The sequence below is a fragment of the Cricetulus griseus genome, chromosome 3 (genome assembly GCF_003668045.3).
Source record: "Cricetulus griseus strain 17A/GY chromosome 3, alternate assembly CriGri-PICRH-1.0, whole genome shotgun sequence".
In the NCBI taxonomy this organism is placed as follows: domain Eukaryota; kingdom Metazoa; phylum Chordata; class Mammalia; order Rodentia; family Cricetidae; genus Cricetulus; species Cricetulus griseus.
The window spans coordinates 38521735-38539395 of record NC_048596.1 but is presented as its reverse complement, the minus strand read 5'-3'; the positions used below and the strand labels follow the sequence as shown (position 1 = coordinate 38539395).

At 39.3% G+C, this 17661-nt stretch overlaps 1 protein-coding gene and 1 non-coding gene across 23 annotated transcripts in view; both read left to right on the top strand.

The window, feature by feature from the left end:
• Positions 1-17661, top strand: part of LOC100770216 (transient receptor potential cation channel subfamily M member 3) — an 809714-nt gene that overhangs the window by 578759 nt on the left and 213294 nt on the right. For 6 of the 22 annotated variants that reach the window (XM_035441905.1, XM_035441915.1, XM_027406524.2 and 3 more), the window contains one exon: positions 12909-12983. The exons of the other annotated variants lie outside the window; for them this stretch is intronic. In XM_035441905.1, coding sequence (XP_035297796.1) covers positions 12909-12983 — 75 coding nt within the window. The remainder of the gene's footprint in view (positions 1-12908; positions 12984-17661) is intronic. 22 annotated transcript variants of the gene reach the window in all.
• Positions 13726-13805, top strand: Mir204 (microRNA mir-204). Its single transcript, NR_105170.1, has one exon. It is a non-coding gene; the product is annotated as a microRNA mir-204 (primary transcript).

Below are 17661 nucleotides of genomic sequence, written 5' to 3'. Positions count from 1 at the left end.
TTGTTTGAGTAAGCAGCTAAAAAGGTAGTAAGCCTGATTAGATAGATGCAGAATATAAAACATAGATGGGCTGTCCCAGAAAGAAGTGTCTAAGAGTCGTCGTGATAGAATTCAGGAGAAACATATGCAAACATATGCAAAATTAGAGCATGTTTTGATAGCACAGACATTGCTCTAACTGTCAATAACACATACTACATCTTACCTGCATTTATGAACTCAAGCCCACTCCTGTTTCCTTAGCACACATCACACAAGTTGAATCCTCTGGATAATGGAGAAGGAAGTCTAGAAAGCACACAACCCACCCAGAAATACCTCAGTACCAAAATATTTCTATCTTATGTTGGTCATTCTTGGGCTGGAACTGAGTGCCAGCATAATGGAAAATAGTGATCTAGAAATCCTTAAAAATTCATTTATTTCTTAAAAAAAATAAAGATTAAGAATGGCAGTGAATCTCAGGGCATCAAAACAAAGGTGGAAAACTCATTCTGGTTTGCTGTAGCACAGTGAAGCAACTCTTAGTTAACTCTTCTTACCATATGCCTGTAAGTGACTGGAAGAAGTTCTGCCAGAGAAAAATGACTAATGTTGAAAGGCATGGAAATTCTTATTATTCTGCTTTGATTGCTGAGTACCTGTGTGGGCTGACAGCCATCGACTCCACAAAGACAAATACTCATAGTAAAACTATATTAGTTCCTTATCCATTGCTTGAATTACTTTGGCCACAACCATAGCTATGGATATATTCAAGATACATTGCACACATGTATAAAATTTTTAAAGAATAAATAGCACTTAAAATATATTATTTTACTGTTAAAAATGCATCTTAAAGGTTGGACAATCCTCTCTTCCAATGCCAAATTCTACCCTAGGCTTACCAAAAAAAAAAATATATATATATATATATATATATATATATATATTGATGGTGTGGTTCTCAGTAACCAAGGTTATAAAATTCCCAGAAGCTATAACTTTCTTTTAATAATTTGAAAGAAGGAATAGTGCCTTGGGGAGAAGAGGAAGTCTTTGCCTATTGCAAGTGTTCTGAGGGGCAGTGGCAGGCAGATGTGGGAGGGCAGATTATCAAAGTCCTAGAACTTTAGGCAATTTGCCAGATTTTTCCTAGTATTGTCTGTGAAATCTGTGAGTCCACAGTTGTGATTCAATGATGAACTGTACCATGCAGCAGTTCAGACCTTTGGTCCCCTTCTGGCCCTCTCAGTAGAAACCATGGACCATGTTTATATGATATAGCCTCACTACCTTAATCCAGTTGTGACCCTAAGCCTCTGCTTACCAGCCTATCACAGCCAGCATGTTCATTAGAGTATCTCTTCTACCTTCCCCTTCAGTTATAGAGAGGGTCCAAAGAGAAAAGCCAAAAATTATATCCTGACATGTTTCATCAAGTGTCTATTAACACTAATTATTGAGTGATAATTGATAGAATTTCTTGTCTCTGCAGTAATAACCAGAAATCTCTAGTTTTCCCTAAATAGTTGAAAATGCAGTGTCAGTGGGGCCTGAGTCTACAGTACAGAAGAGAAGAAGCTGGAGCTGACCCCCTGTGTAGGAGAGATTGTGAATGTCAGTTAGGCTGATGTGTATTCTGCCTCTGTTGGGGCAAGAACTTGGGTTCATGCAAATTGACCTAGAATATCTAAAACCTTAGATTTTCTTCTGATAGTTTACTAAAAGTACATTGTAAGAAAAAGACGAAATTCCACCTGTTTGGGGGATCCATTTGATTAAAGGTATAGTAGGTGACTCACCACTTTAGATTTTAGATTTCACCAAATGGAAATTTTATTCGGCTTGGACACATTATATTGTGCACATCAGTCTAGGCCATCTTTATGAAACTAGAATTCCCTGGCTCTTCCTCTCTGCTTAAATGAGAACTCTCCATCAGGCTAAATACAATCTAAAAAATCCTCTCCTGGCAGCCCACAGCAGACACGTGTGCTTTGAGGTTTAGTTAATGGAGGTGTCACTGAGTGCACTGAGGTTTCCACACTGCCAGTTTGCTAGAAAGATAATTTGATGCCGTTCGCCCCAGAATAACATCTGACATTTAACTGTGGCCTTGCCTGATGAGGCCACCCAGAGCACTTTTCTCTAAAGGAGCAGATTAAAATGAGTTTGACATTTATGTTTTTAAGTAAACAAGGAACAGAAATGATCGTAGAATTCCTAAAATACAATCAAATGATATTGGAATTTAGAAGCCTCTGGGGGAAATTTGTTTATAAAGTTCTTATTGCAATAAACCTATTCATATATGACTTTGTACTTATTCACACAAACTGCAAAAATAACAGTAATGAGAGGGGTGTGTCCCAATAGGATAGAATGGTATCTGTAATACATCCCAGATTTTTTGGGGGAGCATTTCCCCTTTCCACTGAGACAGGTCTTATGAACACACTGGTTCATGGGGTAAATTAAAGCTTTGTAAAAGCTAGTTGGGTAAAAGAGATTAGGTAAGTCCAGTTGGTTAAAATTAAAATTAAATTGGATTTGAAGTTTGGTATGTGCCTATGAGGTACACACCAATTTAAAGCAATTTATGACAGTGAGATTTCTATAATTAGAAGTAAACACTCATGACTGTATCATTTATATTCTGATCCCTTTATTACTGTACTCAGCAACCACTATGAAAGATAGCTTTTGCATAATTTTCAGCTATGGTGGTATAGCCTCCTTTAATAGACACTTAAAATGAGAGAGAGAGAGAATTTGGAGTTGTCCCAATCTCTGGTACTTAATTAATGACACGGGAGAGGGGCAAGAATATTAACATTCTACAACATGAACTCCTGGTTCCCAATAATGGCATCCCTTAGGATGTTCTTTCTATTTGAACACATGAAGAAGAAAACTCATTTAGGAATAGTGGTGAGATTAAAAATATTTAACAATCTTTAATGACTTTGGCACCCTTAAATCCATAATGCAAGATGCCAGCTCTGATACATCCTAATAGCACCTGTGTATGAGAAATTCTCTGTAATATTGAACTTCATTTGTGCTGAGAATGAAGTCTATTCTCTCTTAGAGATGCCCAATGATATCCCTGTATTGGAACCATTGGTGTTTGGAGCCAGGGAATGGAGCTGAGGTGACTGCTGTGCCATCCTGGCTATATAAAAGCTGTTTTTATTTAAAGGGACACACTGACTTGCCTAACAGGCAGAACCAGCCATGATGTAAATCAAGTCAGAACTTCCAATTCAGCAGCACCTGCTTTGGATGTTGCAGGCCTAGTAATCCTAGTGCTGCAGGCTGGGAGCTCTCCTGTCATAGCCTTTGGTGTCCAGAGAAATCCCACAGTCTACAATTGTCACATAATATAGGGATGAGACAAAACCCAGACAGGCTGTTGCTTTACCTCTGACACCCTGGCAAGCTCATTCTTTAGATGACATTGCCCAGGGAACATTCTAATAAATCAGGGTTCTACCAGAATAGATATCAGATGCAAACACACAAAAATGCTAATTTTTTATCTGTAAATTACTTAGAATTATTCTAGAAGTTAGAGGCAGGGAAGCAAAGTAAATCTTGAACAAATGAGTAATTCATGAAGCAAGCACCGTAAGGCAATTTTTCTAAAAAAAAAATTTACATTGTATATCTAGCAAGTAGCATATATATTTCATATCCCTAGACTATAGTAGATCATATGTATACATATTCATATTTTCTATTATTAAGCTATGGAGCCAATTCTCCCACAAGGCTGGCATCAATCAAAGAACCTGTTGGATTCATCAACATCACTGGCACTGATTGGCAGCAGTGCTAAGGAGTAGCCACCACAGGGATATGAAGAACATTTAGTAACCTGCCCAGCTATATTATTGTTAGAAATGTGAAAACTACGAATCTCTGAAATGTTATCCTAACTTTCTGAAGAATTACAGTGGAATTTAATGAAAACTGCATGGAATCTCTAGATTTGCAAAATAGCATTATTTTTATGTGTTAATCTAGCCATTATAGACACATGGAAGGTTTTACCATCGTCTGCATTTTCTTTAGATTCTGTTTTCCAATGTCTTGAAGTCTTCACTGCAGAGGTCTTTCACTGTCTTGGTTAGATTTATTCCCAGGCAATTTTTTTTTACTATTATGAATGAGATAGAACTCCGAGTTCACTGTTGGTATATAGGAGAGCTACTGATTTTTTTGTATTGATTTAGTATTCTTCAATATGTGTATTAGATCTAAGAGTTTTCTGGTATTGTATGAAGGATCTTTTAAGTACAAAACTGTGTTGTCTAAAACTAGGAATAGTTTGACTTCTTTCTTCCCTAGTGTTATTGTTTTAATGTCTTTCTCTTGTCTTATTTCTCTAGCTGATGCTCAAAGTGCTATATTGAATAAGAGAGGTTTAAGGAGAAATCCTTGTTTCATTACCAATTTTAGAAGAAATTTTCTTAGCACTTTTTTCCCACTTGGTATAATGTTGGCTATATGTTTGTTACATAGCCTTTATTTTTAAGTTGTGTTATTTTTTTCCTGATTATCTCCAGGACTTTTATCATGAAGGCTTTACTAAAGTCTCACAAGATGATTCTGTGGTTTCTGTCCTTAGGTTTACTTATATGGTCCATTTTACTTATTGATTTGCATATGGTAAGCCAAATCTATATCTATCAAGCCCACATAATTATGATATATGATTTCCTTAACAGGGCTCTTGATTTTTGTTGGGAATTTATGCATCTATTTCAACAGGAAGATTGGTGTGTAATTTTCTTTCTTTTTTGCTTTGTCTGGTTTTGAATATCAAAATAATAGTAGCTTCATAGAAGGGATTTGGTAGTGTTCTTTCCCATCTCTTCTGTGGAACAGTTGAGAAGTATTGGTATTATATCTTCCTTGAAAGTTGAATGAGCTGGGCATTGGTGGTACACACCTTTAATCCCAGCACTCAGGAGGCATAGGCAGGTGGATCTCGATTAGTTCAAGGCCAGCATTGTCTACAAGAGAGAGTGCCAGGATAGACACCAAAGCTACACAAAGAAACCCCGTCTTGAACAAAAACGAAAAAAGAAAAAATTTGAATAAAATTCAGTAGTGAATTCATCTAGTTTATTCTACTCCTGGGCATAGATCCCAGGGTACAAGTACCTCTGTGATACCTCTGTGATAAGTACTTGTACAGTCATGTTTATTGATGCCCTATTCCTGAATGCAAGATCAGAAGCAGCCTAGATGTCCATCAACAGAGGAATAGACAATTACTATTTGGTATATATGCACAGTGAAATTTTATTAATGTGGAAAGAAAATGAAATCTGCAAAAAATAGATGGCTCTAAAAAGTATTATATCAAGTAAGGTGATGAAAGCTGGGAAAGATACCACATGTTCTTCTCACATTTTTATCCAAGTTTGTAATATATACACGCAATGTATAATTGAAGAAGAGACCAAAAGAAAGCTAAGGAAGGGGGACAAGTCAGAGAGAGAGAGAGGGGGGGGTAACATGAAGGAGAGAAAGATCTCCTCAAACACACTTCGTTCCCGAAATACCATCACGTTACCTAATGCCTTATGTGTTCTTTGCTTTCTGTTGCTGTGATAAAACACTGACCAAAACCATCTTGGGAGAAAAGGCTTTGTTTCATCTCAGTTTACAGTCTACCATTGAGGAAAGACAAGGTAGGAACTCAAGGCAGAAACCTCTGCAGAATGCTATTTACTGGCTTGTGCGCTCTGATTTGCTCAACTGCTTTTTTTATTCAGCCTAGACCCACTGCCTAGTGATGGGATGGGTGGTGCCCTCCAGAATCAACTAGCAATTAAGAAAATGCTCGTAGATGTACCCATTAGCCAGTATAGTTGAGGCAATTCCTCAGCTGATGCTCCCTCTTCCCAGGTGACTAGCCAGAATGTGTGCTAATTCTAAATTCTTAGTTACTTTTACTGTGTGTGTGTGTGTGTCTTAACAATCAACACTGTGATTGAAATAAAGATGGCCTACAGCATAAACCTCACAGGTCACTTTTTCCTGATATATATATTGTTAAAACTCAAAACCATTGATCCTGGTTAGGAATCAGGCCCTGTTCCTGTGACAGTGACTGAAAGCAAAGAGGCATACATGGGATCAGAGCAGACTACTCCCACTTACATGTCATTCTGAACACAAATATATATGTAATGATAGCATCATGGTGCCAGGACTCAAAATCCTTCTTTGGTTTGCTCTACATCACCATTTATGTGGTTCCCATCAAGTCGGGTACATTCTGGCCAGAATGAATCAGAAACAAGGAACAACTCAGGGTTGTAAACAAACCCCTCCTCCACCCCTCCCACCCCCCCACACACACACCTTAGAGGCTCAACAAGAATATCATTTTGGTTTATATTTTATTTTCATCTTGTGTCAGGCACTGATTATAGAAATACAGTCTTAATCTGGGAGATAGGCAGCAAGCCAAAATGTTATCACTAGGAAAGGCAGGAAAACAGTTGAAAGACAGCTAGAAGATTGATTTACTGCACCTTTAAAAAGGAACATTCCAAGTATCTACTGGATATTAGCTTGGATTAGCCTATGGATAGAGCATGTCTGCCACTCATAAATACCATGCCTGTCTTAAGCAGGATGCTCACTGGGGAAATTACCCTGAATAGTGCCTATAGCAAATAAGACAGGCTTGTGCTTTCCCACCTCACCTTTGAGCTTTTTAGTATCATGTGGTGGATATCATATTTAAACTAAGCCATCTTGTGACAACTGGACTACACGTCAACCCTGATTTCATTAACCTCATAAACTTATCCAACAGAAGATTCTCTTAGTTTCAAAAGAATTGTCTATACTGTGCAATGCATAAATGTGTTGTTACACATTAGGCAACATTTTAAATAACAAAATAATAAAAATAGGAGGACAGATGTTGTGCTTCTGTGACATCATATTCCTGATGGGAAGATCTCAAAGATGAATCCCAGAAAGCAATTCTCATGTGCCCTACACATGGCTATAGTCCTGGCAACAGGCAGTAGAACAGAAATGCCTTGGCTCTCTGTGAGAAGGAAACGAGAATTTTCTTAGGGAAGCTGAAAGCTCATTCTCTGACTCAGTGGAGGAAATCTTTGAGGGGACTGAAGAGAAGATGAGGAGGTGTGCTAGCACCTTATGTCAATTATCCAGTCTGGCTGTCTTACACTTGAATAATCCTGAAGTGATAGCTAGTCATTATACAGGATAAAGGATAAAGCCGTTGGGGGATGGGGTGCTGATGAAGCCATCAGAGAACTACTGAACACATGAATGGGCATGTCTGCTAATGGCAGTTATAAAAAAAAAATCCATGACTATAATTAATCTTCATAACTAGTACACTGGGTTCCTTGTTTTAGAGATCATATACATGTAATTATCCTTTCAACCTTAATTGTTCCTTTGATTTTTAACTTGCATTTTCAGTCCAACTTAAGTGTTAGATCTAGGTGTAGATGCAGTTTCAATTTAGTGAGTAAACAAACTCAGGTGTGTGTATCACCTTACACATTTAATGAAGCCACAGCAAGAACTTTGAAAATAAACTCTCTCTTTTCTCTCTTATACTGCATTGTTCACAATAATTTCTTTGTCCCATTTCTGGCTGTATATCCTTTCCCACTATAATTTTATGAAATACATTAATATTCCTTATCTAAAATGCTCGAGAGCCTGTGTTACAGATTTCAGAAAATTGGAGCTACCAAAATTTCAGATTAGGGATGTTTGATCAACACCTAAAATTGTAAGTATTGTGACCTTCATGTGCACACAAGACAGGTTTCTATAGAAACCAAATGGTTAGAAATCCCATTAGAAAAAAAACACAAATAATTTCAAAAATGGCCAGATGAAGACTATATTCACAACTATGAATGACAAAGAGCCAACTTCCATAATAGGCAAATTATTTAAAATCAAAAAGAGCCGGGCGTTGGTGGCGCACACCTTTAATCCCAGCACTGGGGAGGCAGAGGCAGGTGGATCTCTGTGAGTTTGAGCCTGGTCTACAAGAGCTAGTTCCAGGACAGCCTCCAAAGCCACAGAGAAACCCTGTCTCAGAAAAAATAAAATAAAATAAAATAAAAAAGAAAAATGTGTAGCACCCTATTGGAAATTGAGAAAAACATATCTATATGAAGGCTATGGGGAAGAAAATAAAGATTAATCATCATTCAACAATGAAAAAGTTTTATCAATCAAATTGGCAACATCAAAGGCCAAGATAATCCAATGTCAATAAATGCCATATAAATATGAACTGATAACATCTTTGTTATGTGTGTAAATATGGGAACCTATTAAGCGGATACTCTGTCATCCCTTTTAGGTGTACAAACCCTTTGAGTCTACAATTTCACTATTTAGGAATTTATTCTATATATTTACTATAATTTTGCTCACAGTAGCAAAATAGAAATAAACTATCACTCAATAGTTCAAAAACTTATAGAGACATGTAGTGAAGTACTCAAATTACTATAGATAATAAAATAGTTCTGTGTGGGATCATATAGAAAGCTATCTATGGGTATCTTTTACAATATCTAAAGTTATCTAGTCAAAAGTCTATTCTAATGTAATTATTTGCTTACTATAACCACATTTCGACATTTTTTACTCATATGCTTACACAACAGCTCTAGTATTCTAGGATACTAAGGAGCCTTGGTAAATAGTACTTATAGTGAACCAGGTGGGAGACAAAAGGCAGGAAGAGATACCTACACTTTTTGCCTTTAAGACTTCTTGGTGTTTGTCTAAGTTAGAGTTTTTAGTACTATGATGAAGAACCACAACCAAAGTGACTTGGAGAGAAAAGTGTTTATTTGGCTTACATTCCCTTATCACTGAAGGAAGTCAGGATAGGAACTCAAACAGAGCAGGAACCTGGAGGCAAGAGCTGATGCAGAGGCCACAGAGGGATGCTGCTTTCTGAGTTGCTCCTCGTGGTTTGCTCAACCTGCTTTCTTATAGAACCCAGGTTCACCAGCCCAGGGATGGTAACAACCACAAGGGGCTGTGCCTTCCCCCATCAATCATTAAGAAAATGCCCTCCAGCTGGGTCTCAGGGAAGCATTTTCTCAGTTGAGGTTCCCTCCTTTCAGATGACTCTAGCTTGTGTCAAGCTGGCATAAAACTAGCCATCTTGGTGTTGAATTTTACATCAAACAGAGACAATTTTTGCCAAAGGGGATATGAATAAGCCTTTGGAAGTAGTCTCCCTATCCCTGTAACACAGGATTTGATAACTTACTTTCCCTGCACATATACATACCATGTCTTAAAATAGGTATTATGTATAACTAAGGTCTACAATGTAGAATTATAAGACATATCTTAGTAAAACTATTTCACACAGTTCCCCATCTCCCTGTGATGCACAGCCATAACTACTCATTTGGCAAAAATCCTAACACACCAGTTCTCATGTTGTGTGTTATTTCTAAATTGTTCTGTCACCTGTTGTATCCTTTAGCTCTCATCTCCTTGTTCTCCTACCCCAGCTCTAGGGTGACCCCCATTATGCCTGACCAGTAAATGTGAGCCTGTATCACCGAATTCAAAACACCTCTTCCCTGATCCATGCAGTCTTAGCAGTAAAACCAGCAAAGGATCCAGTCAAAGAACAAGGGAAGAGAGGCCGGCTACAGACACATGAGCAATATTCTCGAGTCACATATGAAGGTTATAGAAAAATTATGAGGCCAGTGTAACAAATTCCATGCTTGTATTTAATAACAACTAAAATCTGAACACAAGTCATGTTCCCACTTTGGTGTTGGCAGATCACAACACAGCTTAAACACATTTCCAGTACTAAACAATAAATAGATGTCCTGTTGTAATGGGGAGACTGGAAATACCCTCCATCTGTGTCCCTACCAAGAGGAGGATATGGCAGTCCAACAACTAGTCATTTCTATTTCATTACACTCCTGGGTATCCCAGTTCCCTTTCTCCTCATTAAGTTGCAGCCCATTCCACAGCAGTTTCATGCTGAATATTGTTCATATGCTCACTGTAGCAAGTGTCTCCAACATACTCTTCACCTCACTATAATGTTAAGATGTTTCCTATGCAGGAAAGTATATATCAAATTTCCTTACTTTTTAAAAATGTGACAAAACCTCCTGTCATTTAAAACAAATGGTGATTGCACCATTCCATTTTCTTATGACAATGCTACTCTGGGGCTTTTTTTTTTCAAATTTGCCCTAGTGCCTACACTACATAAAGCACTGTAGAGGTTACAAGACACATAAGGCATAGCTTTGTGCTTGAAGAACCTAGTCATCCAAAGACGTCAACAAGACCTTGTGTTTATCAAGTGCTGCTCTAAATCATTTACAAGGAATAGCTGACTTAATCGCTACAATAGTCATTCTTCATCTGTTCCTTAGTAAGCAAACTGAAGCACAGAGGCCAAGGAATGGACCACAGGTCAGGCCACTACTAAGTGGCAGACCCAGGAAGTCTGTGTCTGAGATCACGCCTATACCAACCTGCTCTAAAGAGCTGGCTATGTGTGCAGAGGCTGCACTATAGAACAGCAAGTGCTTCATGCCCTTTGTGATACAAAGTACAGTGGCAATTCAGACAAAAACATTTCTGGATAGAATATTCATGGGGAACTCTGTCAAGCAAGATTTGACAGGCACAATGGGGGCAGTACACTTACATTCCACACAGGTAAAAACTTTCAATAGGCAGAAATTTAGTGCAGTACACAGAGTTGAAACTTGTTTCATTTCTCTTAAGTTTTATCCTCTAATGGCACAGGGAAATTTTCTGGGGCAAATGTGAATGAGAACATGTGAACTCAAGTTAGTTTTTTAGAACATATAAATCATGAAACTCATAAGGATAGGTGTGTATGTTTCACTCCTTTTACTAACAGAGTCTTAAGGAGAAACTAAAGTAGAATATAGAATCAGAACATAAATAGTACAGTGTGCGTATATGCATGCGTGTGTGTGTGTGTGTGTGTGTGTGTGTGTGTGTGTACAGACACAGACATATAAACAATCTGTAGATCTCATCTAGCTAACTGCTTTTATTCTCTATATAGAAAAGCCACTTGGGGAAAGCCAAAGGTCCTACCTGAATGCACAGTAAATTGACTTGACGGAGCTTCTACCTGAACACAAACTACACACAGTCTGTCGTTCCCTGCTCAGCAGCATGTCACTATCTTAGTTTGCTGGATGGTTCTCTGTTTGGGACAGTGCCTTAAGAATTCCGAGGAAATAAATAAACCTCTCTAAGCAGCTCAGCAACATATGCCAATACAGCACTTGTGGAATCAATCTTGTTTTGGTACAAAATCTTTAGTCCTTTATCCCCCGCCTTCTCACTCATCATCTCTCTGCTGTGTCCTGGAGTCATTAAGGAAATAGCAAGACAACCAGGGACACAATCAGTGCATCCCTTTGCCTTGACATTCCAGTTTTTAACTATACTACCTCTCTTTGTCATGCCCTTTAGCACAAAATCCTTTGAGATTTTTCTTCATGAGGAGTTTATATACCTAGGGAAAGAATAAACTGAAAATGCCAGCGCGTGGTTCACTCTGCAGGAAAGATGCAGCAAAGCCAGATTTATTTAATTATAATATATTTTAGTTATTGCTCAGTTCCATACATAATGCTTACATTAAATATGGGGGTATGGTTGCTATCTAGTGGAAGCTTTCCTTATAGTATTAACAAGTGGTCTGATCGCTACACACAATTGTAAGCTGAATTTGTGTCCTCAGAAGCACACTAATTATGGACGCTCTGGGAAATGTGACACTGTCACTTCTGCATTGTTATTGTTATTTCATGAGCACTGAAGGAAGCAACCCCCGTCCTGGGCTTGAAAGGATACTTCTTTGTGCTTTTCTCAATGTGCTCACTGTTCTAACAACACAGATGTGTCAGGTGGTGGACCTGAGGAACAGCTCAGTGATGACCCATGCACACAGACACAGTGCCTCTCACCAGCCAGCCAGCCCTGCCCAGCCCATGATCCCAGCAACTTCCACAAACTGGGGCTTCTCTGGAAGTCTAGCTCAGTCCTAAGAAGTCCTGGAATTCCTCTCTCTGCTGTTCTAGAGTTAGAGCATGCAGACTGGCTGCTTTAGGCCCACGTTTGATAGCAGATGCCGTTTGAGCTACCTAGTCAAACACTGGCTAACTTAACCAGTGAGCAACTCCCCAAACAGGATCTTACCAACGAATGTCTCTCCAAGGTGGGAGGCAGAAATGCCAGCTTGGTATGAAATTTGACATACTGAAATGACTGTGATACCTCTTAAAGACACAGAGAGGGGGCATTGGGGACACAGACACTCCCCTGGCTAGCCAATGAGAAAGAGCAGAATGAGAAGCCTCAGTAAATAACATTGTTCAGATTTAGTAGCAAATCAAGTCGATTAGCCTGTGACCAGCAAATGAAATTCATATGTAGCTAATTGTTTGACAATGGAAGGTTTTCTCTAAAAAAGAAAAATCACAGAAATGTTTCTAAAAGGAAGAAATAAGACAGGCACCAGAAGACACAGAACTGAAAGAGTCATAATTATCATTTTACCCTGAGCACTGGAACAAACACGTCCTATGAATGTGTCTTAATCACCTCCTATAACCATCTTAGACTAGGAAATGACAAAATATGCTTCCTCCAGCGGAAAGCATGTTGAATTTATGAATCTGCTTGTGTTTGGTTGTGAGAAGTCTATGTGATACTTTGCACAGCTCTGTAGGTGAAGCGTGGGTTTCACACACAGACTTACACAAATTGGGTGGTCCATCTGCTTTAATAGAATGTGTATCCGACCATTGGGTTATAGAAATTTCAAAGCTTTTGTTTTTTGACAGGATGCCTGCCGTTTTTCTCTCTTGACTCCCGCTTGTTTTATTCATTTTGGGGTAGTTGCCAATTAGACCCAATTGGTAAGTATGATTAACAAGAACCTTGAATTTCCTCTTAAACCCCAACCAAGAAAATTAACCATAGAAGCTATCATCTCCTTTAAATACTCCTAACCACATCACTCTCCTGACTACTACTCATCCCTTCTAAGACATCCATCCCCACACAGCTTAATGATTCCTTTTGACTTGTCACCCTGAATCTGCCACCTAGGACAACTTAGCAGTATTCTAAGATATGACTAAAAGGAAAGTTTACTCAAGTTCTAGATGCTATAGAAGCCATCATGTATACAAACCATATATACTGTCTCTTTTAATACTTGAAAAATCCATTCAAGGTAGAAATTACATGACTTTTTATAGTTATAAAGGGATATCTCAGACAGGTTATACCTTTAACCTTATATCCAACTACTTGGGCACCTGGTTTAAGATTCCCAAACCCTCATACCCTTTCCATCCACATGCAAGGCGTTAACTCAGTTAAGAAGTTCCCTAAAATTTGACTACCTTTGAAAGCTTGAAGCATTGTTTAATTCGGCACCTAGTTGAGCACTCATTCTGTTCCAGACTTGATTAATCATTGCTTTAAATGAGCCATCAATCAGGATTCAGGTGGGGAAAGAATGCTGGTTAGAGGCTAAGATGCTGGAGAAACAACATGAGCAGAAATGGAGAGGGTGGCTAAGAGGGGGCAGACGGAGGCAAGCGGAGGAGCTCCTGACCGTGTACCATGGCTACTACAGTCCTTCTTCATGTGACTCGTGGACTTCCCTTTGTCATCCTATGCCTGAGAATATATGAAGGAGGCTGGGAAGGCAAAGGGACGTTCAATTGTCATCACTGGCATCTTTTTTTGATCATTGCACTATCATCAAATGCATTAGGATAACCATAACATGAAATTTCCCATCACTGAGCCCATAACTTTCCCAAAACAGGGGTAACAACTCTACATGTCATAGAACCTTACCCAGGGAAGTCATGAAGTGAGAAAGAGTGAGTTAGACTCTCACATATTATCAACCAATCCCAAGTTCAAACTCTAATTGGTAAAGGAAACTGAGCTTCCTCCGAGCAGTCACATGTATATCAAGAACATCCTATTGCCTTCTGTAGATGCTTTGGTCTGTTCAGACCAATCATACAGACTTTTTTCTGTCTCAACAGAAGTTCAAGACTTGCTATAGTTATGAGTACCAAAGTCATAAGCAATTACTGGGGACTGTGATGACTATGCCATTTTTCAAATGATCTCAACAGCCTGGGTTATTCAGATTTTCCTCTGCCTTTTAGAGGGCCTTCTATCTAAAGGATAACTGGTTGGGTGGTTCTAATACAACGATCTCAGCCCTGACTTCTCTTCATTTGGTGAAATGACTTGGCACAAGCTGGTTATGTAAAATATTAGCCATCCTTATTAATTAATGGTCACTTTGAAAATCAAAACAATGAAGTCAAAACAACTTTGGAGAATAGAAGAAATTTTAAGGAAAAATGATTCCTTAGTGTTTGCCTGTCTTGTCCATCTGACCCTTTTCCAATCAAACTAGGATCCTTCTCTTTTGGAGAAAAGAAACTTTTTCACTTCAGAATTACTTGTTCCGAGATGGGACAGTTCTTTTACACAGTTTGACCAGGTAATCTGCCCAGCATTCAAATGGGATGCCCTGGGCACTTCTCCATGGAGTGAAGAATGGTGAGAAATCTTTGCATATTAGAAAGATTTAGGTTGGAAATAATTGATACTTTTGCTCTCGGAATCAATCAAATTTACTTCTGCCAGCCAGTTATATTCTTTTCATGATAACAGGACATTCCTGGTGGGACCTGATCCTTTTCTTGTTTCATTGTTAAGTGAAGGACCCTCCATATTGTTCCTGCTTCTGTCCTAGCTTCTTTTACCTTAATGCCACATGGACATTCTAATCCACTCATTCCAAGATGCTTACAGTTTCCTTGGAATAATATAGCCCATTGAGTATGTTTTGTCTCTTTTTGATACCTGCTGGGATTCAATCCTCTCCTAGTACTAATGGCAACATTCTTTTAATCTCTCAGCCTAAGAATCTACCTTCCATCCAAGTACTTCCCTTCCTTGATGTACCTCATAGGCCCACACTCCTCACATCTTCCACATGGCCACTTTGCTCTCTAGAACTCTGTGGTAGCACTTCTTACTCATTAGTGATTATGTGCCCATTGCCCTGCTGGGCTTCCTGTCACCTGCAATCTCTGAGACTGTACAAAGCAGAGCCTGTATCTTGAACATTTTTAGCATCCTGAGAACTGAGTGCAGTCCCTGGCACATGCCCAGGAGATCGCTGTTGTAAAGGGCAATCCTGAGTCTTCCTAGCCTTGCTTTCAGCTTTGGTTTCAAGCATGACACGTAGAGCTATTAGAGGGCTTAAACAATGTAGTCCAGAAAGGAAAAGACAAGTGAGGTTAACATGATGGAGAGACCCAATGAAGAGAACTGAACAGGAAGTTATATAAGCAAAGATCACCACCAGCACCATGACTGGTAGAGAAGAACATTCAGTCTGGGACAGTTGACTGTGTTTTTATTCCATGGAAATTATTGTTAAACCATTTCCAACTAATGCATTTAGAAGACTTTTTGCATTAGCTGATGCCATTATGGCTTCAGTATTTCTATTTATACAGAAAAAGAAATATCTATTGATTTCTTCCCACTGATCCAAAGTAATAGTCACCTATGTCTTCTTTTCAGTTTAGATTAGGATCAACTCATTTGCTAGCAATGCAAAGCAAACTTTAGAAAGTTAGGCAAATAGAAAATAGATGGGAAAACTTGTGCTGACTGGGTGCTTTTCTGCCACAATCATCAACTCATGGGTATATTTAGAGAAGAGATGGTATCTCATTCCACAGGGGTCTCAAAGGAACGTGGATTGAAACTCTCATTTGCTGAAGATGGATAGAGTTGAAGAACTCAGCACAAGCCCTCCAAAGTCCCCTTTGAGGATTGTTAATAATTTGTTTAATCCCTGCAAAATGTTGTTTGGAACATTTCAAGCTCTTGAAATGAATGGATATGAAAAGCAAAATGTAATTCATACAGTTCTGAAGAATAAAATAAGGGTCCTGGGAGTCACTACTGAAGCCATCATTGTTTTAACAATAAAAAAAAAAATTTGACCTTAAACTCTCAGCTCATTAACCCCTAAAAAAAAGTGAGGAAAATAAGAGATTTCATGCCTTAATAATAATAGCTAAGGAGGCAAGCAGCAGATTTTGCTCCACCCCTGCCTCTCTTTTGGCACCCATGGCTGAAATAAAACAGCACTCTTCCCCTCACTGAACAGGCTGTCCCTGTTCCACACTGGAGGCCAGATTTCCAAACTCAGCAAAGGTCTACATGCCACAGCCCAGCAGGCACACACTCAAGTCCTACTAAAGCACAGACAGGGGAATGCACAACCCTAACAAGCCTTGGCGTCTCTGGGTCCACATGGGGATCCGTGGGCAGTTCCTGCTACAAAGAAGCAGAGTGGAGAAAAAGAATAGGTGGGCCTGTGCCAAAACAGGGAGGGTGAGGAGTGAAGAGTCAGCTTTCCTGGTCATCAAACAAATCCGAGCTGAGCCCTGCCTCATTAGCAGAATTTCTTCCACCCAGAGGGAGAACACAGGAAGTGTGCACCGTCTGTGCTGCACATTAGGGTTTGTTATAAAATCCTGGGAGAGGCTGTGAAGCAAGCGGCAAATGAGCAGGGCATGCCTGCATTGAAAATGTAGGCAGCAGTTCCCTGCACTCTTCTTTTCCAGCCTCAGAGCCTGGCCTGTTGAAACACAACCGCATTTGTTTTGCCCTGTTGATCTATATGTTCTCGTTAGTCAATTCCTAAGAACTGTAGCAGTATGAATTAGTGTTCATAAACTCAGACTCACAGGAAATGCCACATAATAACATTTTCCTTAATTCAAATAATTCCAACATCCCCCTCCAAATATTTTTTAAGTTCAAACTTGCCATCAACATTAGTCTCTACCACCTCAGCCCTGTGCTAATATTTAGTTTTTTATCACTGTAAGGAGCTAGACACAGTGGTGCACCCCTGTACTTTCAGGTCTTTCTTGGAAGGCCAAGACGACAGATTGAACTATAGAGCAAGACACCATTTCAGAAGGAAAAAAAACTGAGGAAATCAACTTCAAATTGACTTAATTTTGAAAACATGTCCCAGTTAGCAACATTTCTGGGACTGAGCCTTTAATACATGCACTTGGGGGAATCACAGCTTGAAGACTCCCACATCCTCCCTGACTTTCACTCTCTCCTGCTTACAGACAACTTAGAAAATTGGGGGTGAGGGGAGGCTCTCAATTCCCCTCATTCAAGGTTACCCATGATCCAGAAGTTGTCCAAATCTTTTCAATCTCTCCAGAGTGGGCAACTCTGGCACTCCTGTGCCAAGTAAGACCTGTGGAGAATCCCATAATTTTAAATGGAGGGGGTGGGAAACACATGAAGAGGCTGTAGAGGAGAGAGGTGAGAGGGAGAGAGAGAGAGAGAGAGAGAGAGAGAGAGAGAGAGAGAGAGAGAGAGAGAGAGAGAAGAGCATCAAAAGCATGTCTTAGGACAACCCTAATATCAAATATCAGATAGATAAAAGAATTAGCACAAGAGATGGGGCTTGGGTGGGGGTTGAGGTGAGAACAATCCAGGGTGGAG